The following is a 25,092-nucleotide window of genomic DNA, read 5'->3' on the forward strand; positions in this document are numbered from 1 at the left end:
CGTCCTCCCCTTACCCGGACGACGCTGGGCCAATTGAGCGTCGCCTCATGGGGTCTCCCGGTCGCGGCCGGCTATTATGTACCTAGTACAAAATTATATAAGAACAAATACAATAAAATAATCATAAATATACATAATATGAAATAACTAGGATCATAAATAAAACAAATACGTTGAAAATAATTATTATAACATGAAAAAATACAACCTAATTAGGAGGAAAGTTTGATACTGCATTAACTGAGGAAAAAAACTTTCCAAATCCTCAGCTCTCACACGATATCTACTATTACATACTCAACTCATTCATTCACTCAACTCTGCCACAGCACTTACTTAACTCAACCACAAGGGGGCGATATAACCACATTGCATTTCTATACTACAGAGGGGCATAGTGGGCAGGTACACCACTCACACAGGATGGCTAATCTTGAGTGCTTGAAGCATTCAGCACTGCACAAGGCTATATTTATTCCATCAAAGTGGCTGGTCCAAGCTCATCATTAAGCTCGAGGCCCTGGGTCTGAACCCCACCCTGTGCAACTGGGTCCTGGACTTCCTGAAAGGCCGCCCCCAGGTGGTGAAGGTAGGAAACAACATCTCCACTTCGCTGATCCTCAACACTGGGGCCCCACAAGGGTGCGTGCTCAGCCCCCTCCTGTACTCCCTGTTCACCCATGACTGCGTGGCCAAGCACGCCTCCAACTCAATCATCAAGTTTGCAGACAACACAACAGTAGTAGGCTTGATTACCAACAATGTCGAGACCGCCTACAGGGAGGAGGTGAGGGCTCTGGGAGTGTGGTGCCAGGAAAATAACCTCTCACTCAACGTCAACAAAACAAAGGAGATGATCGTGGACTTCAGGAAACAGCAGAGGGTGCACCCCCCTATCCACATCGACGGGACAGCAGTGGAGAAGGTGGAAAGCTTCAAGTTCCTTGGCGTACACATCACTGACAACCTGAAATGGTCCACCCATGCAGACAGTGTGGGTGAACAAGGCGCAACAGAGACTCTTCAACCTCAGGAGGCTGAAGAAATTTGTCTTGGCACCTAAAACCCTCAAACTTTTACAGATGCACAATTGAGAGCATCCTGTCAGGCTGTATCACCGCCTGGTACGGCAACTGCACCGCCCGCAACCGCAGGGCTCTCCAGAGGGTGGTGCGGTCTGCCGAACGCATTACCGGGAGCAAACTACCCGCCCTCCAAGACACCTACAGCACCCGATGTCACAGGAAGGCCAAAATGATCATCAAGGACATCAACCACCCGAGCCACTGCCTGTTCACCCCGCTATCATCCAGAAGGCATCAGTACAGGTGCATCAAAGCTGGGACAGAGAGAATGAAAAACAGCTTCTATCTCAAGGCCATCAGACTGTTAAATAGCCATCACTAGTACATTAGAGGCTGCTGCTGCCTATTGAAATCACTGGCCAATTTAAGAAATGGAACACTAGTCACTTTTAATAATGTTTACATATCTTGCACTACTCATCTCATATGTATATACTGTATTCTATTCTATAATATGCTACTGTATCTTAGTCCATGCCGCTCTGTCATTGCTTGTCCATATATGTATATATTCTTAAATTCCATTCCTTACTAGATTTGTGTATATTGGGTATATGTTGTGAAATTGTTAGATATTACTTGTTTGATATTACTGCACTGTCGGAGCTAGAAGCACAAGCATTTCGCTACACCCGCAATAACACCCCTTGGGGTCCCGAGGACCGAGTTTGGGAAACCCTGCTCTACATAGTACACTACTTTAGGTTCATAGGGCTCAGGACCAAAGTAGTGTACTAATATAGCGAAGAGGGTGCCATTTGGGATTCACAAGCTATCTTAACATCCCCACCCACCCCTCTGTTTCTGCCCATGGCTGAGTGTCCCATTGATAAAAGGATGAGAGGAGAAGGAAGATGTTGCTTCTTGTTGTAGAGTCTCACAAAGCTTTTATACAAAAATGACATCATGTTTTCAATCCAATGCACCCGGTGCATTTTTAACACATAGAGCAGTAAAGTTCTGAAGGATTGGCCGACCACACTTGACTGGATCAAGAGAATCAGGAATAACGGTACATGTAGAAAAGCAAATTACACACAAACAAAAAAAAATACAAATAAAAAGTTAGCTTCATATTTTATATGCCAACCGTGCTGTTAGGTTTGACACCATTATACAGTATACTGATTCCCAGTAAACACAATGCTGGCTTTTTAAAGAGAGAGAGAGAGAGAGAGAGCAGCCTGTTCGCTGTACGCGTTAGGACTGAATCAGTTGGCCATCCAGCAGCCAAATCCTAACTCCTAGCTTCTGTAGAAAGTCAAAATACATCTTGAAAATGTCAGGAGATTTTCATCAACAGTGTCACCCCGGTGTAAATACACAGTGTTTACATTTTTCGGCAGACGTGTCCAAAGGACAACAAAAAAAAGCATTTCCCTGGATTTTCCTCTCCTCCTCATGATGGTCGTAAAGTTTTTTTTCTTTTTTTCAAAAAAAAAAAAAAAAGTATACAAATTCATACAAAGAGATGAAAAAAGCTTTCCTGGAAACATACAACATGAAGAAGAGCGAACAAATGGCTTCTTAGTTAGAAATCCATGACTGGGGAACAGAACCGATCAAGATTGTTGTCTCCCATCCAAACAGGGATCCTGTTATTTGGATGTCCCCACAGGGCATTGGCTTGGTTGTCAAGACGGGGTTGACTTGGCTCCTCCTTCTTCAGAAACTCTAGACTCTACTTAGCAGAGTGGATCTGCGGAGCGAGAGAGGAGAACATCTATTAGCAAGACACCTAACAGACATCTACAATTCAGTGATAATGAAGCTGGTGTTTGGAGGATAGATATATTGGCATGGGTGTTAGGCCAGAGACAACGTCGAGGGCATTATCACTTTTATACAACGGGTTACCGACATATTCAAACAATGATTGACATACACTACCAGTCAAAAGTTTGGACACCTACTCATTCAAGGGTTTCTCTTTATTTTGACAATTTTTTACATTGTAGAATAATAGTGAAGCCATCAAAACTATGAAATAACACATATGGAATCATGTAGTAAACAAAAAAAAGGGTTAAACAAATCAAAGTATATTTTATATTTGAGAATCTTCAAATAGCCACCCTTTGCCTTGATGACAGCTTTGCACACTCTTGGCATTCTCTCAACCAGCTTCACCTGGAATGCTTTTCCAACAGTCTTGAAGGAGCACTTGTTGGCTGCTTTTCCTTCACTCTGCCGTCCGACTCATCCCAAACCATCTCAATTGGGTTGAGGTCGGGGGATTGTGGAGGCCAGGTCATCTGATGCAGCACTCCATCACTCTCCTTCTTGCTAAAATAGCCCTTACACAGCCTGGAGGTGAGTTGGGTCATTGTCCTGTTGAAAAACAAATGATAGTCCCACTAAGCCCAAACCAGATGGGATGGCGTATCGCTATAGAATGCTGTGGTAGCCATGCTGGTTAAGTGTGCCTTGAATTCTAAATAAATCACAGACAGTGTCACCAGCAAAGCACCCCCACACCATAACACCTCCTCCTCCATGCTTTATGGTGGGAACCACACATGCGGAGATCATCCGTTCACCCACACCGTGTCTCACAAATAACCAAAAATCTCCAATTTGGACTCCAGACCAAAGGACAAATTTCCACTGGTCTAATGTCCATTGCTCGTGTTTCTTGGCCCAAGCAGGTCTCTTCTTATTGGTGTCCTTTAGTAGTGGTTTCTTTGCAGCAATTCGACCATGAAGGCCTGATTCACACAGTCCCCTCTGAACAGTTGATGTTGAGATCTGTCATCATAGCGCTTGATGTCTTTTGCGACTGCACTTGAAGAAACTTTCAAAGTTCTTGACATTTTCCGTATTGACTGACCTTCATGTCTTAAAGTAATGATGGAATGTCGTTTCTCTTTGCTTATTTGAGATGTTCTTGCCATAATATGGACTTGGTCTTTTACCAAATAGAGCTATCTTTTGTATACCCCCCTACCTTGTCACAACACAACTGATTGGCTCAAACGCATTAAGAAGGAAATACATTCCACAAATTAACTTTTAAGAAGGCACACCTGTTAATTGAAATGCATTCCAGGTGACTACCGCATGAAGCTGGTTGAGAGAATGCCAAGAGTGTGCAAAGATGTCATCAAGGCAACTTTTGACTGGTACTGTATATCCATAAAAAAATGTTATTTTGATGAATGTTTTCATACTATTTCATCCTTCCACGAGATATAGTCTCGACACAATTCTAGGGTTACTACCCAAGCCGGCTGATCGTTCGTTCTATCGGTTCGGTTGCCAGAGGCGCGACCCAGTCGTTAAGTCTTTTTGTTCTGTATCTATGGACGCGACCCAGTCGTTCATTCTAACTGTACCGTTGCCATGGCTGCAAACGTTCTCATCCCTTGCTTGCTAGCTAGCTAACTTTGGCTAACACAGTCACGTCAAACAGTGCAGCCAGAATAACAGCAAAGTAGCTGCATTGGTGTTTGTTGAAGCTGTTTTCTAGTTATTTTGGGGGGGGATTCATCCATAACAATGAGCTAATGATGTGCGATTTCACCTGGCATTGAGCATTTGCACTCTCGCCAGGTCACTGTTCAGAAGAGACAACCAACTACACAGCTAACACAATCACTTCAAACTGAAGCCGGAATGACAGCAAACTAACTGCATTTCGTGTTTTTCTATTGACATTTCTTTGTATATAGATATCCATAAAAAGGACGCTGATTCGTGATTGACTGGCTGAGAAAAGCTGTCTACCTGTGTCTCGTCCCGACATGTCCATTACCATAGGACAGGTGGAGATCGAATTTCAATATTGAAACAATGTTGCAAATGTTGGAGACAGACAGTAAGGTTATTTCAAATCTCCGCTGTTGAAAACCAAACGCTAGTCTAAAAGAAATGTGGCGATAATGTCTAGATGCTTTTTATAGTGGAGATCAAGTTTATAAATTGCCTGGCTGGGCTGATGAGACAGTGGATTGCGCAGTGAGATGGAACAGAGTAAATAGGCGTTTCAACGTCATCGATTTAGCCGGTGGTAAATTGTGGCATAGACACCGGCCGGAATGCAGTTTTAACCAATCAGCATCCAGGATTAGACCCACCCGTTGTATAACAGTTTATGTATTCCTGCATTCCTGCTACAATAGTAGAAATCAATACAACACAGCCATACCAAGCCTCTCTACTCGGTTCTACATACCTGTTTAGATAAGGGTTAATACCACCCCCCGGCCCTGTCCTGAAACATTGATAAAGCACATTTCTGGGCTAGAGGGTCATAGCCGGACTCGAGGCACGTCGGCAAGGCTAGAGCCACATTGTGCTGACACGGCCCGTCTGGAGTCTCAGTTGGGAGAGAGAGAAACTACGCCTGTCTGGAGTAATGGGACAGGTTCTGTCTCAGTGGGGAGAGAGAGAGAAACTACGGCAGTCTGGAGTAATGGGACAGGTTCTGTCTCAGTGGGGAGAGAGAGAAACTACGCCAGTCTGGAGTAATGGGACAGGTTCTGTCTCAGTGGAGAGAGAGAGAAACTACGCCAGTCTGGAGTAATGGGACAGGTTCTGTCTCAGTGGGAGAGAGAGAGAGAAACTACGCCAGTCTGGAGTAATGGGACAGGTTCTGTCTCAGTGGGGAGAGAGAGAGAAACTACGCCAGTCTGGAGTAATGGGACAGGTTCTGTCTCAGTGGGGAGAGAGAGAGAAACTACGCCAGTCTGGAGTAATGGGACAGGTTCTGTCTCAGTGGGGAGAGAGAGAAACTACGCCAGTCTGGAGTAATGGGACAGGTTCTGTCTCAGTGGAGAGAGAGAGAAACTACGGCAGTCTGGAGTAATGGGACAGGTTCTGTCTCAGTGGGGAGAGAGAGAGAAACTACGCCAGTCTCGAGTAATGGGACAGGTTCTGTCTCAGTGGGGAGAGAGAGAAACTACGGCAGTCTGGAGTAATGGGACAGGTTCTGTCGCATTGGGGCTGACCCTCAGGTACACACACCATCCCGGGGAGGGTACACACCTCAAAGATTTCCATCTGTCCTTCTCCATGTTATTCTCAGGGCCTTCACTGTCATAGGAGGCCAGACACAGAGCTGAGAGGAGAGAGAACAGAGAGAACCATCATCATCATCATCATCATATCATATCCACAGTATCATACAGTACCATAAAACACCTGCTTTCCCTGTAGTGTTGCAGGTTTTCTGGAGGAGAACCACTGAACGTTGAAGTATAGCGGACTTCTTTTTAGTTTCAATGACAATCACTTTGGCACATTGACCCTTTACAACATGAGAGCGGCATTGTGGCATTAAGGGGGGGGGGACGTTTTTGAGGGGTGTACATTAAGGGGGGGATGTTTTTGAGGGGTGTACATTAAGGGGGGATGTTTTGAGGGGTGTACATTAAGGGGGATGTTTTTGAGGGGTGTACATTAAGGGGGGGACGTTTTGAGGGTGTACATTAAAGGGGGAAGTTTTGAGGGGTGTACATTAAGGGGGGACGTTTTTGAGGGGTGTACATTAAGGGGGACGTTTTGAGGGGTGTACATTAAGGGGGACGTTTTTGAGGGTGTACATTAAGGGGGGACGTTTGAGGGGTGTACATTAAGGGGGGACGTTTTTGAGGGGTGTACATTAAGGGGGGACGTTTTTGAGGGGTGTACATTAAGGGGGGGACGTTTTTGAGGGGTGTACATTAAGGGGGGACGTTTTTGAGGGGTGTACATTAAGGGGGGACGTTTTTGAGGGGTGGACATTAAGGGGGACGTTTTTGAGGGGTGTACATTAAGGGGGGACGTTTTTGAGGGGTGTACATTAAGGGGGACGTTTTTGAGGGGTGTACATTAAGGGGGGACGTTTTTGAGGGGTGTACATTAAGGGGGGACGTTTTTGAGGGGTGTACATTAAAGGGGGACGTTTTTGAGGGGTGTACATTAAGGGGGGACGTTTTTGAGGGGTGTACATACTGTCCTCGCTGAAGACAGGTGCGGTGAGTAGATACTGGAGAATCTTGCGGTCCTTCTCAAACGGACACTCCACTTTCTTCCAAACCATGAACTCGCTAACCTGCTTCGCCATCTCCCAGAATTTCTGAAAAACAACGATAAAACATGAAAACAATGTTAACACAACAGTGTTAATGTTAGCTGACTGCACTGCCTCGTATTCACCACCATAAAGGTGGTCAGTGTAGAAATTATGTAAACCTAACCACAACCTGATGGTAACATTCACTTATCTGACGACTGTCTACGCTGATGACGGTCTACGCTGATGACGGTCTACGCTGATGACCGTCTACGCTGATGACCGTCTACGCTGATGACCGTCTACGCTGATGACTGTCTACGCTGATGACTGTCTACGCTGATGACTGTCTATGCTGATGACTGTCTACGCTGATGACTGCTTTACAGACTGTGAATAGGGTCTCCAATGATAAAAGTGCTTTACAGACTGTGAATAGGGTCTCCAATGATAAAAGTGCTTTACAGACTGTGAATAGGGTCTCCAATGATAAAAGTGCTTTACAGACTGTGAATAGGGTCTCCAATGATAAAAGTGTTAATTCCACTGTGGTGCAGCTGGTAAGTCTTACTTCCTCATTCTCTGTCAGGGGAAGCCTGTATAGATATTGTTGCTGTGCAAACTGTCTCCTTTAGCAATGGGACATTTCTGGAACTGGTCGACCTGGGTTACATTAAAGCCTTACTTAATCTAGTTACAGAAGTGCCCAAACTCATGTCAAAATGTATCCTCAGTAGTGAGCCATGATGGGCCAAACCCTCCCCGAAAAATATTGTTCATAAAAACATAAGATAATTCTGGAAGCCTCTGGTGGGCCAAACCAAGTTTGGCCTCCAGGCACCATATTGGAGGACCCTGGGGGAGTTCCTTACAAACAACAAACTGCTTCCCAAACACACCTCAAAGTTTATATGTCCGTTCTGCATCCTGTTGGAACATCCCTCGTTCAGGAAATAGATGTCTTTGATCAGTAGGCTGAAGAAAGGGATGACAATCTGAGAGAGAGAGAGAGAGAGAGAGAGAGAGGAGAATTTAAAACAGCAGTCAGGTTACAGCGGATTCGGTTAGAGTGGTCAGGTTACAGTACGAGGGGTTTTCCAGTGGGAAACAATGTAGTGAGGTTTCCATGTTAATCACCACAAATACGCCTGTCAACAAATTCCCTACTTCACCCAGAGAGAGAAGTCAGGAGGTACTGAGAGGATGGTTTTCAGATAACCGTCCCTTCAGTAAGCCACGTCACCACAAAGAGTTAGGTTACAGAGAGGTTTGGGTTGGCCCTATCCCAGGCATTAGGTTACAGAGAGGTTTGGGTTGGCCCTATCCCAGGCATTAGGTTACAGAGAGGTTTGGGTTGGCCCTATCCCAGGCATTAGGTTACAGTGTGAGGTTTGGGTTGGCCCTATCCCAGGCATTAGGTTACAGAGAGGTTTGGGTTGGCCCTATCCCAGGCATTAGGTTACAGAGAGGTTTGGGTTGGCCCTATCCCAGGCATTAGGTTACAGAGAGGTTTGGGTTGGCCCAATCCCAGGCATTAGGTTACAGAGAGGTTTGGGTTGGCCCAATCCCAGGCATTAGGTTACAGAGAGGTTTGTGTTGGCCCTATCCCAGGCATTAGGTTACAGAGAGGTTTGGGTTGGCCCTATCCCAGGCATTAGGTTACAGAGAGGTTTGGGTTGGCCCTATCCCAGGCATTAGGTTACAGAGAGGTTTGGGTTGGCCCTATCCCAGGCATTAGGTTACAGAGAGGTTTGGGTTGGCCCTATCCCAGGCATTAGGTTACAGAGAGGTTTGGGTTGGCCCTATCCCAGGCATTAGGTTACAGAGAGGTTTGGGTTGGCCCTATCCCAGGCATTAGGTTACAGAGAGGTTTGGGTTGGCCCTATCCCAGGCATTAGGTTACAGAGAGGTTTGGGTTGGCCCTATCCCAGGCATTAGGTTACAGAGAGGTTTGGGTTGGCCCTATCCCAGGCATTAGGTTACAGAGAGGTTTGGGTTGGCCCTATCCCAGGCATTAGGTTACAGAGAGGTTTGGGTTGGCCCTATCCCAGGCATTAGGTTACAGAGTGAGGTTTGGGTTGGCCCAATCCCAGGCATTAGGTTACAGAGAGGTTTGGGTTGGCCCTATCCCAGGCATTAGGTTACAGAGAGGTTTGGGTTGGCCCTAACCCAGGCATTAGGTTACAGAGAGGTTTGGGTTGGCCCTATCCCAGGCATTAGGTTACAGAGTGATATTAGGGTTGGACCTATCCCAGGCATTAGGTTACAGAGAGGTTTGGGTTGGCCCTATCCCAGGCATTAGGTTACAGAGAGGTTTGGGTTGGCCCTATCCCAGGCATTAGGTTACAGAGAGGTTTGGGTTGGCCCTATCCCAGGCATTAGGTTACAGAGAGGTTTGGGTTGGCCCTATCCCAGGCATTAGGTTACAGAGAGATTTGGGTTGGCCCTATCCCAGGCATTAGGTTACAGAGAGGTTTGGGTTGGCCCTAACCCAGGCATTAGGTTACAGAGAGGTTTGGGTTGGCCCTATCCCAGGCATTAGGTTACAGAGTGATATTAGGGTTGGCCCTATCCCAGGCATTAGGTTACAGAGAGGTTTGGGTTGGCCCTATCCCAGGCATTAGGTTACAGAGATGTTTGGGTTGGCCCTATCCCAGGCATTAGGTTACAGAGAGGTTTGGGTTGGCCCTATCCCAGGCATTGGGTTACAGAGAGGTTTGGGTTGGCCCTATCCCAGGCATTAGGTTACAGAGAGGTTTGGGTTGGCCCTATCCCAGGCATTAGGTTACAGAGAGAGGTTTGGGTTGGCCCTATCCCAGGCATTAGGTTACAGAGAGGTTTGGGTTGGCCCTATCCCAGGCATTAGGTTACAGAGAGGTTTGGGTTGGCCCTATCCCAGGCATTAGGTTACAGAGAGGTTTGGGTTGGCCCTATCCCAGGCATTAGGTTACAGAGAGGTTTGGGTTGGCCCTATCCCAGGCATTAGGTTACAGAGAGGTTTGGGTTGGCCCTATCCCAGGCATTAGGTTACAGAGAGGTTTGGGTTGGCCCTATCCCAGGCATTAGGTCACAGAGTGAGGTTTGGGTTGGCCCTATCCCAGGCATTAGGTTACAGAGAGGTTTGGGTTGGCCCTATCCCAGGCATTAGGTTACAGAGAGGTTTGGGTTGGCCCTATCCCAGGCATTAGGTTACAGAGAGGTTTGGGTTGGCCCTATCCCAGGCATTAGGTTACAGAGAGGTTTGGGTTGGCCCTATCCCAGGCATTAGGTTACAGAGAGGTTTGGGTTGGCCCTATCCCAGGCATTAGGTTACAGAGAGGTTTGGGTTGGCCCTATCCCAGGCATTAGGTTACAGAGAGGTTTGGGTTGGCCCTATCCCAGGCATTAGGTTACAGAGAGGTTTGGGTTGGCCCAATCCCAGGCATTAGGTTACAGAGAGGTTTGGGTTGGCCCTATCCCAGGCATTAGGTTACAGAGAGGTTTGGGTTGGCCCTATCCCAGGCATTAGGTTACAGAGAGGTTTGGGTTGGCCCTATCCCAGGCATTAGGTTACAGAGAGGTTTGGGTTGGCCCTATCCCAGGCATTATGTTACAGAGAGGTTTGGGTTGGCCCTATCCCAGGCATTAGGTTACAGAGAGGTTTGGGTTGGCCCCTATCCCAGGCATTAGGTTACAGAGAGGTTTGGGTTGGCCCTATCCCAGGCATTAGGTTACAGAGAGGTTTGGGTTGGCCCTATCCCAGGCATTAGGTTACAGAGAGGTTTGGGTTGGCCCTATCCCAGGCATTAGGTTACAGAGAGGTTTGGGTTGGCCCTATCCCAGGCATTAGGTTACAGAGAGGTTTGGGTTGGCCCTATCCCAGGCATTAGGTTACAGAGAGGTTTGGGTTGGCCCTATCCCAGGCATTAGGTTACAGAGAGGTTTGGGTTGGCCCTATCCCAGGCATTAGGTTACAGAGAGGTTTGGGTTGGCCCTATCCCAGGCATTAGGTTACAGAGAGGTTTGGGTTGGCCCTATCCCAGGCATTAGGTTACAGAGTGAGGTTTGGGTTGGCCCTATCCCAGGCATTAGGTTACAGAGAGGTTTGGGTTGGCCCTATCCCAGGCATTAGGTTACAGAGAGGTTTGGGTTGGCCCTATCCCAGGCATTAGGTTACAGAGAGGTTTGGGTTGGCCCTATCCCAGGCATTAGGTCCCAGGCATTAGGTTACAGAGAGGTTTGGGTTGGCCCTATCCCAGGCATTAGGTTACAGAGCGGTTTGGGTTGGCCCTATCCCAGGCATTAGGTTACAGAGAGGTTTGGGTTGGCCCTATCCTAGGCATTAGGTTACAGAGAGGTTTGGGTTGGCCCTATCCCAGGCATTAGGTTACAGAGCGGTTTGGGTTGGCCCTATCCCAGGCATTAGGTTACAGAGAGGTTTGGGTTGGCCCTATCCTAGGCATTAGGTTACAGAGAGGTTTGGGTTGGCCCTATCCCAGGCATTAGGTTACAGAGAGGTTTGGGTTGGCCCTATCCCAGGCATTAGGTTACAGAGAGGTTTGGGTTGGCCCAATCCCAGGCATTAGGTTACAGAGAGGTTTGGGTTGGCCCTATCCCAGGCATTAGGTTACAGAGAGGTTTGGGTTGGCCCAATCCCAGGCATTAGGTTACAGAGAGGTTTGGGTTGGCCCTATCCCAGGCAACAGAGAAACAACAAGGTGGATATTAGGGTCATGTTCATTAGGCACCAAATGGAAGAAAACGGACTGGAACAGGCAGGGCCTTGATAAACTTAAACCATTAAGAAACACTCATTTTCATTTCACAATTCAAGAGGTTTTGCTACGGTGATCCCTACTAAACATTACCCTGGTGCCAGTGGAGGCTGGTGGGAGGAGCTATAGGAGGACGGGCTCGTTGTAATGGCTGGAATGGATTAAATGGAACGGAGTCCAACGGGGTTTCCATATGTTTGTTGTGTTTGATACTGTTCCATTTAATCCATTCCAGCCATTACAATGAGCTGTCCTCCTATAGCTCCTCCCACCAGCCTCCACTGCCTGGTGCCCTTTACCCACTGGGGTGTACAGTACAGATCCCTCAGCTAACCCAATAGATTGGCAGTACACCCAGTACATCAATAAACACAAATTGTTTAACCTTCCTTCCAGGGCTTGCTAGGTGCTAGGCTAACCTGCTAAAGCTAGGCTAACCCACTAGTCTAACCCGCTTGCCAAAGCTAACCCGCTAGGCTAAATCGTTAGCCAAGGCTAACCCACTAGGCTAACCCGCTAGGCTAAATCGTTAGCCAAGGCTAACCCACTAGGCTAACCCGCTAGGTTAACCCGCTAGCTAGGCTAACCCGCTAGCTAGGCTAACCCAGTAACACTAGGCTAACCCGGTGGACTAACGCAAGCGGGATTGGAACAGGCTGGCCGGTTCACACGTGGTCAGGTCAGGGTGGGTTAGAGGGAGACAGACGCAAGCAGAGAGAGAGAGAGAGAGAGAGCATTATGGCAGCCATGTTCCCTTTTCCTTTCCTGAAAAGGAACTGAACATATTTTGATTGGAGGAGGAAAAGAGGCCCTCATGTTCTCTCTCTGACGTCCATACCAGACCCAGCTCTCTGACGTCCATACCAGACCCAGCTCTCAGCTGACCTATTCATGACTTCACCTCTTGACTTCTCTGCTTCAGAGTTGTAACAATGTCCCAACTGAACCAAAGACCTCAGAGTTTGTTGTGTTTAGTGTCAATAACACGACAACACTGAGCAGGGATAAGATCGAAGCAAACCAACCGATGGCCACACAGAAGGCTGTTCTGGAATGCTTTTCATGTTCTGGAATGCTTTTCAAGTTCTTCTCATTCCCACCAAATTCCCTCCACTTGTTTTCTGTTTCCATGAAAGACACGCACGATACAGATCTCCACTTTATGTAATAATTAATTGCTGCTTATCAGTTGTGAGAGAGACGCCGTGTTTGTTAGTCTTCTGGGCTAAGTGGAGTGCAGCGTGCGTCAAACACTTCAAAACAACCCTTTTACTTTTTACATAAATGTCAGAAACATTTTAAATTGGTGTAGCTGGACAGATCACACACTTACTGGGTTACATGAAATGGGCTCTGGGATAATTCAGACAGCCAGAGAGAACAGAGAACGTTCCCACCATTTGGAGAGATCAGAATCTACACGAATCACTAAAACTGTCTTGGTCTGAAATGGAGGGGGGGAAATGGGGGGCGGCTGGCATTAGCCTCGTGGTTAGAGAGGCGGGCCAGTAACTGGAGGGTTGCGGGTTTGAATCCAAGGGCTGATGAGGAAGAATCTGTCTGGATAGACTCCGCAACTGAAGGCATCAGGATCAGCATCTCAGGATAGGAGTCCTGATATTGTAACAGGTCCACCCTGTCCATGTAATCTTATTCATTACAATCTAAAAAGCAATACTGTTCCCAGATCTGCTCTCCGACCCTTGACCCTCCCGTTGTCCTCGGGTCAAAATGACCCACCACTGTGTTGAACCAACTTTATTTAATATTTATATATGTTTTGGGATCATTTGTGAGAAGGAGGCAGTGATACTTTCTTTAAAGTCTCACTGCCTCCTTCTCACAAATGATCCCAAAAATATAAACATTAAATAAAGTTGGTTCAACACAGTGGCGGGTCATTTTGACCCGAGGACAACGGGAGGGTCAATACGGTTTATAAAACACAGGCCTTGAATCTCAGATGTGTGTGAACGTATCGAGGCTCACCTTCTCTCTAGTGCTGTTGGCCGTTCTAGACCTCTGTGTTGCTCCTCTAAACGCTGTTCTGTAGTTGTAGAAGTTACCGGAAGGATCCATCTGGTGCTGGAGAGAGGGAAGAGAGAGGGAAGAGAGATTAGCATTATAAACGCCAGTATAGCAGCAGAAAGTCAGTTCTCAGATGAAATATTTGTTTAGAAGAGGACTTTTTCTTCTAGCTTTTACATCCTCAGAGTGAGATGGAGACCGTACGCTTTAGTTCACCTTTAGTCCATCTCCCTCATCATATAGTATATGGATACATGCATTGACTGCATTACTACTTGGTAAATGTAATTGTAAACATATGGTCATGGTTAAAATATGGTCGTTAGTCAGTCATTGGCCAGGCTTGGAGCGATGGTCTACCCTTCATAGAGGAAAATCAGAACCCACAACCTCACCACTCCACCCTTCCCCTAAAAAGGTTTCTTGGTTGTGGGAGAAACCTTCTCAATGACTCGATCAATCACTCACACATAAACCAACCCTGTCAAATCAACTGCAGGCACACATATGCAGCAAGACAGATGGAGCCATCAAACCAGGCTATCAGCACTCTGACCTCTATCAACACAGAGGGAGGACAATAACCTAACACCACAGCCACCAACAACATCACTAGCAGGAACATCCCTACACAGAGACAGAGAGACAGAGAGACAGAGAGACAGAGAGACAGAGAGACAGAGAGACAGAGAGACAGAGAGACAGAGAGACAGAGAGACAGAGAGACAGAGAGAGAGAGAGAGAGAGAGAGAGAGAGAGAGAGAGAGAGAGAGAAACCTGTTCCTTTGATGGCTCCTGGGTTACACTGGGACCCAACCTGGTATTTCCTTTTAATCTCTGCTACTTCACATCTCCTGACTTGAAAGCCCCCTTCTATATCTGGTTCCTCCACAAACCCCCAGGGAGCTCAGTATTATCTGAGCCCCAGGTAGAGCTCTACGTCTATGGCTAGCCATCCCCCAGGACCTGCCTCTCCCTCCATCCCCATGGAGCTACTTCCAACAGCTCAGAGGCAGTCCACTAGGCTTTTAAAGATAACATGGGAAGGTTAACTAAGCACTAGGTGCCTTTTAATTTCTGTCGCTAGATTGTATGATGCATAAGCTCAAGTGCATGACACTACATGCAGCAAGTGACAATTAAAGTGTGTGTGTGTTTGTGTTTGTACCTCCAAGATGTCAAACTTGGCAGTCTTGACTTTGCTCCAGGTCTTCTTCAGTCGAGAGACAGGGCTCATGTTCATCCCAGCTGCAGAGCAAGAAAAGAGAGAAGGCTGACAAATTAGTAGAAACAAACAGACACACAGCTTTCACACAGACAAACAGACACACAGCTTTCACACAGACAAACAGACACACAGCTTTCACACAGACAAACAGACACACAGCTTTCCCAGTTGAAACAGACAGACATAACACAACCCCCCTTCCTGCACCCATTCTTAAGCTGTAGTCTCTCACTCCCTCTCTCACTCCCTCTCTTTCCTTCTCCCCACCTCTCCTCTGTTCCTCCTCTTTAGAAGCACCGAGGCAGATAGTGTTCACACGCCCCACTTCCCCCTCCCATATGGTAATCACGGGTCTGTCTGTGTGTCATGAGAGACATACACTGATCAAGGTTCTAAAAGACTAAAAAAATGATCCTATATCAGCACTCCTACTCTGAGAATCTTTGTAAATAAGAGCCCATATTAGGTTCTGATTTCCAGAGGGTACGATAAGGCCTTCTAAATGCTGTGAGAGCATGTTGGCAAGAGAGACTCTGTAAACATGTCTAGTGTAATAAACAGTGTGTAAGCATGTCTAGTGTAATAAACAGTGTGTAAACATGTCTAGTGTAATAAACAGTGTGTAAACATGTCTAGTGTAATAAACAGTGTGTAAACATGTCTAGTGTAATAAACAGTGTGTAAACATGTCTAGTGTAATAAACAGTGTGTAAACATGTCTAGTGTAATAACAGTGTGTAAACATGTCTAGTGTAATAACAGTGTGTAAACATGTCTAGTGTAATAACAGTGTGTAAACATGTCTAGTGTAATAACAGTGTGTAAACATGTCTAGTGTAATAAACAGTGTGTAAACATGTCTAGTGTAATAAACAGTGTGTAAACATGTCTAGTGTAATAACAGTGTGTAAACATGTCTAGTGTAATAACAGTGTGTAAACATGTCTAGTGTAATAAACAGTGTGTAAACATGTCTAGTGTAATAAACAGTGTGTTAACATGTCTAGTCTAATAAACAGTGTGTTAACATGTCTAGTGTAATAAACAGTGTGTAAACATGTCTAGTGTAATAACAGTGTGTAAACATGTCTAGTGTAATAAACAAAGGGTACATTGTGTTGACTGGTGGTACTATAACTCACACATCTCCTCTCTCTTTGTCACAACGTTATGGAGCTGTGTCTCAACTTACTCAGTGTTTATACAATGTCAGAGCTGCTCGTCACACACACACTACACTACACTACACTACACTACACTACACTACACTACACTCACTAACCGCAGCAGCCAGGCAGAGAGAGACAGAGCCCATTTTCCCAGGGACTCGTTTGTTTGGTGTTCTCTTTTTAACCGTCCACGACTCCATCTCTGGGTCCCTGGAGACTGAGGGTCTCTGCTTGTGGCTCCATCTCCAGGGAGAGAGGGGCTAGGGCTCTCTCCCTCCCTCCCTGGTCAGTGCTAACCATCAGTCTAATATGGGTGTTTGTGTATGCCTGACCAGCTGCCCCTCCACCACCCCCTCCACCCCAGCCTTCAGGCCTGACCAGCTGCCCCTCCACCCCAGCCTTCAGGCCTGACCAGCTCCCCCCACCACCACCCCCTCCACCCCAGCCTTCAGGCCTGACCAGCTCCCCCTCCACCACCACCTCCACCCCAGCCTTCAGGCCTGACCAGCTGCCCCTCCACCACCCCCCTCCACCCCCAGCCTTCAGGCCTGACCAGGTGCCCCTCCACCACCCCCTCCACCCCAGCCTTCAGGCCTGACCAGCTGCCCCTCCACCACCCCCTCCACCCCAGCCTTCAGGCCTGACTAGCTGCCCCTCCACCCCAGCCTTCAGGCCTGACCAGCTGCCCCTCCACCACCCCTCCAATCAATCAATCAATCAATTTTATTTTATATAGCCCTTCTTACATCAGCTAATATCTCGAAGTGCTGTACAGAAACCCAGCCTAAAACCCCAAACAGCTAGTAATGCAGGTGTAGAAGCACGGTGGCTAGGAAAAACTCCCTAGAAAGGCGAAAGCCTAGGAAGAAACCTAGAGAGGAACCAGGCTATGAGGGTGGCCAGTCCTCTTCTGGCTGTGCCGGGTGGAGATTATAACAGAACCATGCCAAGATGTTCAAAAATGTTCATAAGTGACAAGCATGGTCAAATAATAATCAGGAATAAATCTCAGTTGGCTTTTCTAGCCGATCATTAAGAGTTGAAAACAGCAGGTCTGGGACAGGTAGGGGTTCCATAACCGCAGGCAGAACAGTTGAAACTGGAATAGCAGCAAGGCCAGGCGGACTGGGGACAGCAAGGAGTCACCACGGCCGGTAGTCCCGACGTATGGTCCTAGGGCTCAGGTCTCTCAGTTGGCTTTTCATAGCCGATCATTAAAGAGTTGAAAACAGCAGGTCTGGGACAGGTAGGGGTTTCGTAGCCGCAGGCAGAACAGTTGAAACTGGAATAGCAGCAAGGCCAGGCGGACTGGGGACAGCAAGGTGTCATCATGCCCGGTAGTCCTGACGTATGGTCCTAGGGCTCAGGTTCTCAGAGAGAAAGAGAGAACGAGAGAATTAGAGAGAGCATACTTAAATTCACACAGGACACTGGATAAGACAGGAGAAGTACTCCAGGTATAACCAACTAACCCCAGCCCCCCGACACATAAACTACTGCAGCATAAATACTGGAGGCTGAGACAGGAGCGGTCCGGAGACACTGTGGCCCCATCCGAAGAAACCCCGGACAGGGCCAAACAGGAAGGATATAACCCCACCCACTCCGCCAAAGCACAGCCCCCGCACCACTAGAGGGATATCCCCAACCACCAACTTACAATCCTGAGACAAGGCCGAGTATAGCCCACAGAGGTCTCCACCACAGCACAAACCAAGGGGGGGCGCCAACCCAGACAGGAAGATCACGTCAGTAACTCAACCCACTCAAGTGACGCACCCCTCCCAGGGACGGCATGAAAGAGCACCAGCAAGCCAGTGACTCAGCCCCTGCAACAGGGTTAGAGGCAGAGAACCCCAGTGGAGAGGGGAACCGGCCCGGCAGAGACAGCAAGGGCTGTTTGTTGCTCCAGCCTTTCCGTTCACCTTCACACTCCTGGGCCAGACTACACTCAATCATATGACCTACTGAAGAGATAAGTCTTCAGTAAAGACTTAAAGGTTGAGACCGAGTCTGCGTCTCTCACATGGGTAGGCAGACTGTTCCATAAAAATGGAGATCTATAGGAGAAAGCCCTGCCTCCCGCTGTTTGCTTAGAAATTCTAGGGACAATTAGGAGGCCTGCGTCTTGTGACCGTAGCGTACGTATTGGTATGTACGGCAGGACCAACTCGGAAAGATAGGTAGGAGCAAGCCCATGTAACGCTTTATAGGTTAACAGTAAAACCTTGAAATCAGCCCTTGCCTTAACAGGAAGCCAGTGTAGGGAAGCTAGCACTGGAGTAATATGATCAAATTTCTTGGTTCTAGTCAGGATTCTAGCAGCCGTATTTAGCACTAACTGAAGTTTATTTAGTGCTTTATCCGGGTAGCCGGAAAATAGAGCATTGCAGTAGTCTAACCTAGAAGTAACAAATGCATGGATTAATTTTTCTGCATCATTTTTGGACAGAAAATTTCTGATTTTTGCAATGTTACGTAGATGGAAAAAAAGCTGTCCTTGAAACAGTCTTGATATGTTCGTCAAAAGAGAGATCAGGGTCAAGAGTAACACCGAGGTCCTTCACAGTTTTATTTGAGACGACTTTACAACCATCTAGATGAATTGTCAGATTTAACAGAAGATCTCTTTGTTTCTTGGGACCTAGAACAAGCATCTCTGTTTTGTCCGAGTTTAAAAGTAAAAAGTTTTCAGCCATCCACTTCCTTATGTCTGAAACACAGGCTTCTAGCGAGGGCAATTTTGGGGCTTCACCATGTTTCATTGAAATGTACAGCTGTGTGTCATCCGCATAGCAGTGAAAGTTAACATTATGTTTTCGAATAACATCCCCAAGAGGTAAAATATATAGTGAAAACAATAGTGGTCCTAAAACGGAACCTTGAGGAACACCGAAATGTACAGTTGATTTGTCGGAGGACAGACCATTCACAGAGACAAACTGATATCTTTCCGACAGGTAGGATCTAAACCAGGCCAGAACTTGTCCGTGTAGACCAATTTGGGTTTCCAGTCTCTCCAAAAGAATGTGGTGATCGATGGTGTCAAAGGCAGCACTAAGGTCTAGTAGCACGAGGACAGATGCAGAGCCTCGGTCTGACGCCATTAAAAGGTCATTTACCACCTTCACAAGTGCAGTCTCAGTGCTATGATGGGGTCTAAAACCAGACTGAAGCATTTCGTATACATTGTTTGTCTTCAGAAAGGCAGTGAGTTGCTGCGCAACAGCTTTTTCTAAAATTTTTGAGAGGAATGGAAGATTCGATATAGGCCGATAGTTTTTTATATTTTCCGGGTCAAGGTTTGGCTTTTCAAGAGAGGCTTTATCACTGCCACTTTTAGTGAGTTTGGTACACATCCGGTGGATAGAGAGCTGTTTATTATGTTCAACATAGGAGGGCCAAGCACAGGAAGCAGCTCCTTCAGCAGTTTAGTAGGAATAGGATCCAGTATGCAGCTTGAAGGTTTAGAGGCCATGATTATTTTCATCATTGTGTCAAGAGATATAGTACTAAAACACTTAAGTGTCTCTCCCGATCCCAGGCCCTCGCAAATCTGTGCAGATCCAGGACAGCTAAGCCCTGGAGGAATACGCAGATTCAAAGAGGAGTCCGTAATTTGCTTTCTAATGGTCATGATCTTTTCCTCAAAGAAGTTCATGAATTTATCACTGCTGAAGTGAAAGCCATCCTCTCTTGGGGAATGCTGCTTTTTAGTTAGCTTTGCAACAGTATCAAAAAGAAATTTTGGATTGTTCTTATTTTCCTCAATTAAGTTGGAAAAGTAGGATGATCGAGCAGCAGTGAGGGCTCTTCGGTACTGCACGGTACTGTCTTTCCAAGCTAGTCGGAAGACTTCCAGTTTGGTGTGGCGCCATTTCGTTCCAATTTCCTGGAAGCTTGCTTCAAAGCTCGGGTATTTTCTGTATACCAGGGAGCTAGTTTCTTATGACAAATGTTTTTCGTTTTTAGGGGTGCAACTGCATCTAGGGTATTGCGCAAGGTTAAATTGAGTTCCTCAGTTAAGTGGTTAACTGATTTTTGTCCTCTGACGTCCTTGGGTAGGCAGAAGGAGTCTGGAAGGGCATCAATGAATTTTTGTGTTGTTTGAGAATTTATAGCACGACTTTTGATGCTCCTTGGTTGGGGTCTGAGCAGATTATTTGTTGCGATTGCAAATGTAATAAAATGGTGGTCCGATAGTCCAGGATTTTGTGGAAAAACATTAAGATCTACAACATTTATTCCATGGGACAAAACTAGGTCCAGAGTATGACTGTGGCAGTGAGTAGGTCCAGAGACATGTTGGACAAAACCCACTGAGTCGATAATGGCTCCGAAATACTTTTGGAGTGGGTCTGTGGACTTCTCCATGTGAATATTAAAATCACCAAAAATTAGAATATGATCTGCTATGACTACAAGGTCTGATAGGAATTCAGGAAACTCAGAGAGGAACGCTGTATATGGCCCAGGAGGCCTGTAAACAGTAGCTATAAAAAGTGATTGAGTAGGCTGCATAGATTTCATGACTAGAAGCTCAAAAGATGAAAACGCCATTTTTTTTTTTGTAAATTGAAATTTGCTATCGTAAATGTTAGCAACACCTCCGCCTTTGCGGGATGCACGGGAATATGGTCACTAGTGTAACCAGGAGGTGAGGCCTCATTTAACACAGCAAATTCATCAGGCTTAAGCCATGTTTCAGTCAGGCCAATCACATCGAGATTATGATCAGTGATTAGTTCATTGACTATGACTGCCTTTGAAGTGAGGGATCTAACATTAAGTAACCCTATTTTGAGATGTGAGGTATCACGATCTCTTTCAATAATGGCAGGAATGGAGGAGGTCTTTATCCTAATAAGATTGCTAGGGTGAACACCGCCATGTTTAGTTTTGCCCAACCTAGGTCGAGGCACAGACACAGTCTCAATGGGTATGGCTGAGCTGACTACACTGACTGTGCTATTGGCAGACTCCACTAAGCTGGCAGGTTGGCTAACAGCCTGCTGCCTGGCCTGCACCCTATTTCACTGTGGGGCTAGAGGAGTTAGAGCCCTATCTATGTTGGTAGATAAGAGGAGAGCACCCCTCCAGCTAGGATGGAGTCCGTCACTCCTCAGCAGGTCAGGCTTGGTCCTGTTTGTGGGTGAGTCCCAGAAAGAGGGCCAATTATCCACAAATGTTATCTTTTGGGAGGGGCAGAAAACAGTTTTCAACCAGCGATTAAGTGCTGAGACTCTGCTGTAGAGCTCGTCACTTCCCCTAACTGGGAGGGGGCCAGAGACAATTACTCGATGCCGACACATCTTTCTAGCTGATTTACAAGCTGAAGCTATGTTGCACTTGGTGACCTCTGACTGTTTCATCCTAACATCGTTGGTGCCGACGTGGATAACAATATCTCTATACTCTCTACACTCGCCAGTTTTAGCTTTAGCCAGCACCATCTTTAGATTAGCCTTAACGTCGGTAGCCCTGCCCCCTGGTAAACAGTGTATGATCGCTGGGTGATTCGTTTTAAGTCTAATACTGCGGGTAATGGAGTCGCCAATGACTAGGGTTTTCAATTTGTCAGAGCTAATGGTGGGAGCCTTCGGCGTCTCAGACCCCGTAACGGGAGGAGTAGAGACTAGAGAAGACTCAGACTCAGACTCCGACTCGCTACATAATGGGGAAAACCGGTTGAAGGTTTCTGTCGGCTGAATGAGCGACACCGGTTGAGCATTCCAACAGTATTTCCCTCCAGAAGCCATGAGAAAGTTGTCCGGCTGCGGGGACTGTGCGGGGGGATTTATACTAACGTTACTGTCTGTACTTACTGGTGGCACAGACGCTGTTTCTTCCTTTCCTACACTGAGATTACCCTTGCCTAACGATTGCGTCTGAAGCTGGGCTTGTAGCACAGCTATTTTCGCCGTAAGGCGATCGTTCTCCTGTATATTATGAGTACAGCGACTGCAATTAGAAGACATCATGTTAATGTTACTACTTAGCTTCGGCTGTTGAAGATGTTGATGAACCATGTCCAGATAAAGCGTCCGGAGTGAAAAAGTTGAATAAGGGAAAAAAGTTGCGATGGAAAAAAGGAAAATAACGTAAAGTTGGCAGCTAAAACGCACAGGAAAATGACTCTTCTGTCTCGGGATAGACGTCCGGGGTGATAAAGTTTAACGAAAAAAGATGAGTGAGGACAAAACTAAAAAGTTGGTAAATTTGTTGAACACAAAGATTGATTAAACATTTATTAAAAGTAAAACGTGAATAGTTTGGCAGGTAGCCAAGTAGCAACAAACAGCACAGCAGTACGGAGACAATGCGGAAGCGAGACGGAAGTCACAGCCTCCACCCCAGCCTTCAGGCCTGACCAGCTCCCCCTCCACCACCCCCTCCACCCCAGCCTTCAGGCCTGACCAGCTCCCCCTCCACCACCCCCTCCACCCCAGCCTTCAGGCCTGACCAGCTGCCCCTCCACCCCAGCCTTCAGGCCTGACCAGCTGCCCCTTCACCACCCCACCGCAGCTTTTAGGCCTGACTAGTCAAAGATGGAGCTTGACAGACAGCAGGCATCGGCAACGTAAGGCCAGCAGGCGAGGGTATTTGCCTTGGCACGTCAAGCAATTTGATAAAATTGAAATTGCATTCGTTTCAAAATTGCATTCATTTTCCATAAATGGCTACTGCTTTGGACCTGACACCGTTTGTGAGAGTATTCCTTAGGCCTACTGTATGTGTGGAGATAATGTGTCTTGGGTATCATTTAAAATGTTGAGTCAAGAAGAACGGGAGTGTTGCTAAAATGCACAAGGAGTGTCTCTCTCCAGAATGCACTCTCTCCCGTCAATTCGTGCTTATTCATTATTTCATAACTTCATTGTGTGAATTGTTTGCCCTTTGAATTTTTGTCTATCATTTCCCCATTACATACCGTATAACACCATTAGTACATTTACCTTTAATCCCCACTATTTCTAATCTACAATGTTTATTTGGTTAATTTAGATTTAGATTAAGGACATGACAATGATTTTGACAATGATTTTGAGATAATATATTACTGTAGCTCAGCTGGTAGAGCACGGCGCTTGTAACGCCAAGGTAGTGGGTTCGATCCCCGGGACCACCCATACGTAAAAATGTATGCACGCATGACTAAGTCGCTTTGGATAAAAGCGTCTGCTAAATGGCATATTTTATTTTTTATAAATGAAAATAAACTGTTCCAAGAAAATGTGCAAATGAAAATCATAATTGGCAGACTGGTAGAAATTGTAAGATCAATTGTAAATTGGCACTCCACGTGAAAAAGGTTGTCTACCCCTGGATTAGAGCCACTCTGCTCAAGATTAGCAATTTTAGTTGAAAGTTCCCCTTTCTATTCAGGTCAAGGACAATTTCTATGGCCAAATGGGTCACTTTTATTGGGAAAACTTCAGCCCAAAAGAAAGAAATAAGCTAGATTTGAAAGACTTTTAAGGCGATGTCGTTTCGGGTTGGGGATAATATAGGGATTAGGAAGGTACAAAGTCTTGCTGAACAACAAATTGCATTTACTGATTGAATTTCCTGACTGTCGACAAAAAGCCTTTTGTGTGTACAGCAAGTGAGCAGTGGACTGATTTGTGACAAGGGGGGGTGAAAAAACAACAACAAATAGAAAAACAACGATAAACACTTACAGATAATGGCCATGAGAGAGTTGAAGTTGCCGATGTTGAAGCATTCCCGCGCCACGTCGATGAAGAACTCGATGACTCGCACTCGCTGCTTCTTCTTTACAGGCTGTCAAGTCAACAACAATAACAAGTCAACAACAACAAAAGCTCAAAATAAACCCTCAGGTCAAAAAGTAAAAAAAGATACGTGATGATAGCCAAGGTACCGCTAGCTAGCTAATTTAAATAAGCCGCAGTAAGGTAAACACTAGCTAAGTTAGCTTAGCTGCAATAGGGTAAACGCTAGCTCACTAGCTACGCACCATGCAGATCTCTGTGGCCACCATGAAGCTGAGTCTGTTGAACCACTCGACATACGCCTCCAGGTTGCTAGCCTTCTTGTGGTCGCTGAAGCAGCTCTGTGGAGACAAACACAGCCATTTCATTTAGATGGCATAGATAGCGTAACATTTAGTTATCAATAGCATTTCATTAGCATTACTTACCTTATTTTTAAATTAGGTATTTTGCCAACAACAAAATGAGTAAAACAGTTCAACATTCTGCCGTTTTATTTCAAAAAGTGAACCTAGATCCCCACATGGACGTATAGGCTTCATAGTTGTCTTTGTAATTAGACTATTATTGCAGACTTGGCACTATGCTCTGAGTCACACCTTCAGGGTGTTAGCGAGCTAGCTATTTACATTATTGAGCAGAGCTGTGATTATTCGTCAAAAGACCAGAGGTATTTCTCTCTGATCCTAATAAAACATTCCTTAAGTAGCTCTCTCCACAGTGGTCACCTCACACCCTCACACACACACACACACACACACACACGGCCCCTCCCAACCCTTTGGAAGTGGATGTAGAGGTAGCCCAAGGCACAAAAGAAAGAGCGCCAAAATCCCCCCCCCCCCAAGTCTCATTGTTGCCTAGCAGCAAAAACGCTGGCGAGCAGACACACACACACAAGCTCCACGCAGCCTCCCAAAACAAAACTCTTGGGTTTTGTAGCTGAGTGGTTGCTAGGCGATACGGCCCAAGCATTCTATGCCCTCCAGACAGACAAAGGGACGTTTAAAGAAGAGGCACATATTTGATCTACCTATAGAGCTCGCTAGCTTCTAGTCCTACCTCTGGTTCGTTGGACATTGCTATGGGGAAAATAA

At 46.3% G+C, this 25,092-nt stretch overlaps 1 protein-coding gene across 1 annotated transcript in view; it reads right to left on the reverse strand.

The window, feature by feature from the left end:
- Window positions 1-1,717: 1,717 nt before the first annotated feature.
- rasgef1ba (RasGEF domain family, member 1Ba) overlaps window positions 1,718-25,092 on the reverse strand; it is a 62,328-nt gene continuing 38,953 nt past the window's right edge. The window contains exons 7-14 of the mRNA XM_041835856.2: window positions 24,241-24,336; window positions 23,942-24,044; window positions 15,031-15,110; window positions 13,824-13,919; window positions 7,980-8,075; window positions 7,020-7,143; window positions 6,072-6,144; window positions 1,718-2,784 (exon numbers count right to left, since the gene is read on the reverse strand). Of these exons, the coding sequence (XP_041691790.1) occupies window positions 2,760-2,784; window positions 6,072-6,144; window positions 7,020-7,143; window positions 7,980-8,075; window positions 13,824-13,919; window positions 15,031-15,110; window positions 23,942-24,044; window positions 24,241-24,336 (693 nt within the window). The 3' untranslated portion in view covers window positions 1,718-2,759. The remainder of the gene's footprint in view (window positions 2,785-6,071; window positions 6,145-7,019; window positions 7,144-7,979; window positions 8,076-13,823; window positions 13,920-15,030; window positions 15,111-23,941; window positions 24,045-24,240; window positions 24,337-25,092) is intronic.

The sequence above is a fragment of the Coregonus clupeaformis genome, chromosome 18 (genome assembly GCF_020615455.1).
Source record: "Coregonus clupeaformis isolate EN_2021a chromosome 18, ASM2061545v1, whole genome shotgun sequence".
Lineage (NCBI taxonomy): Eukaryota > Metazoa > Chordata > Actinopteri > Salmoniformes > Salmonidae > Coregonus > Coregonus clupeaformis.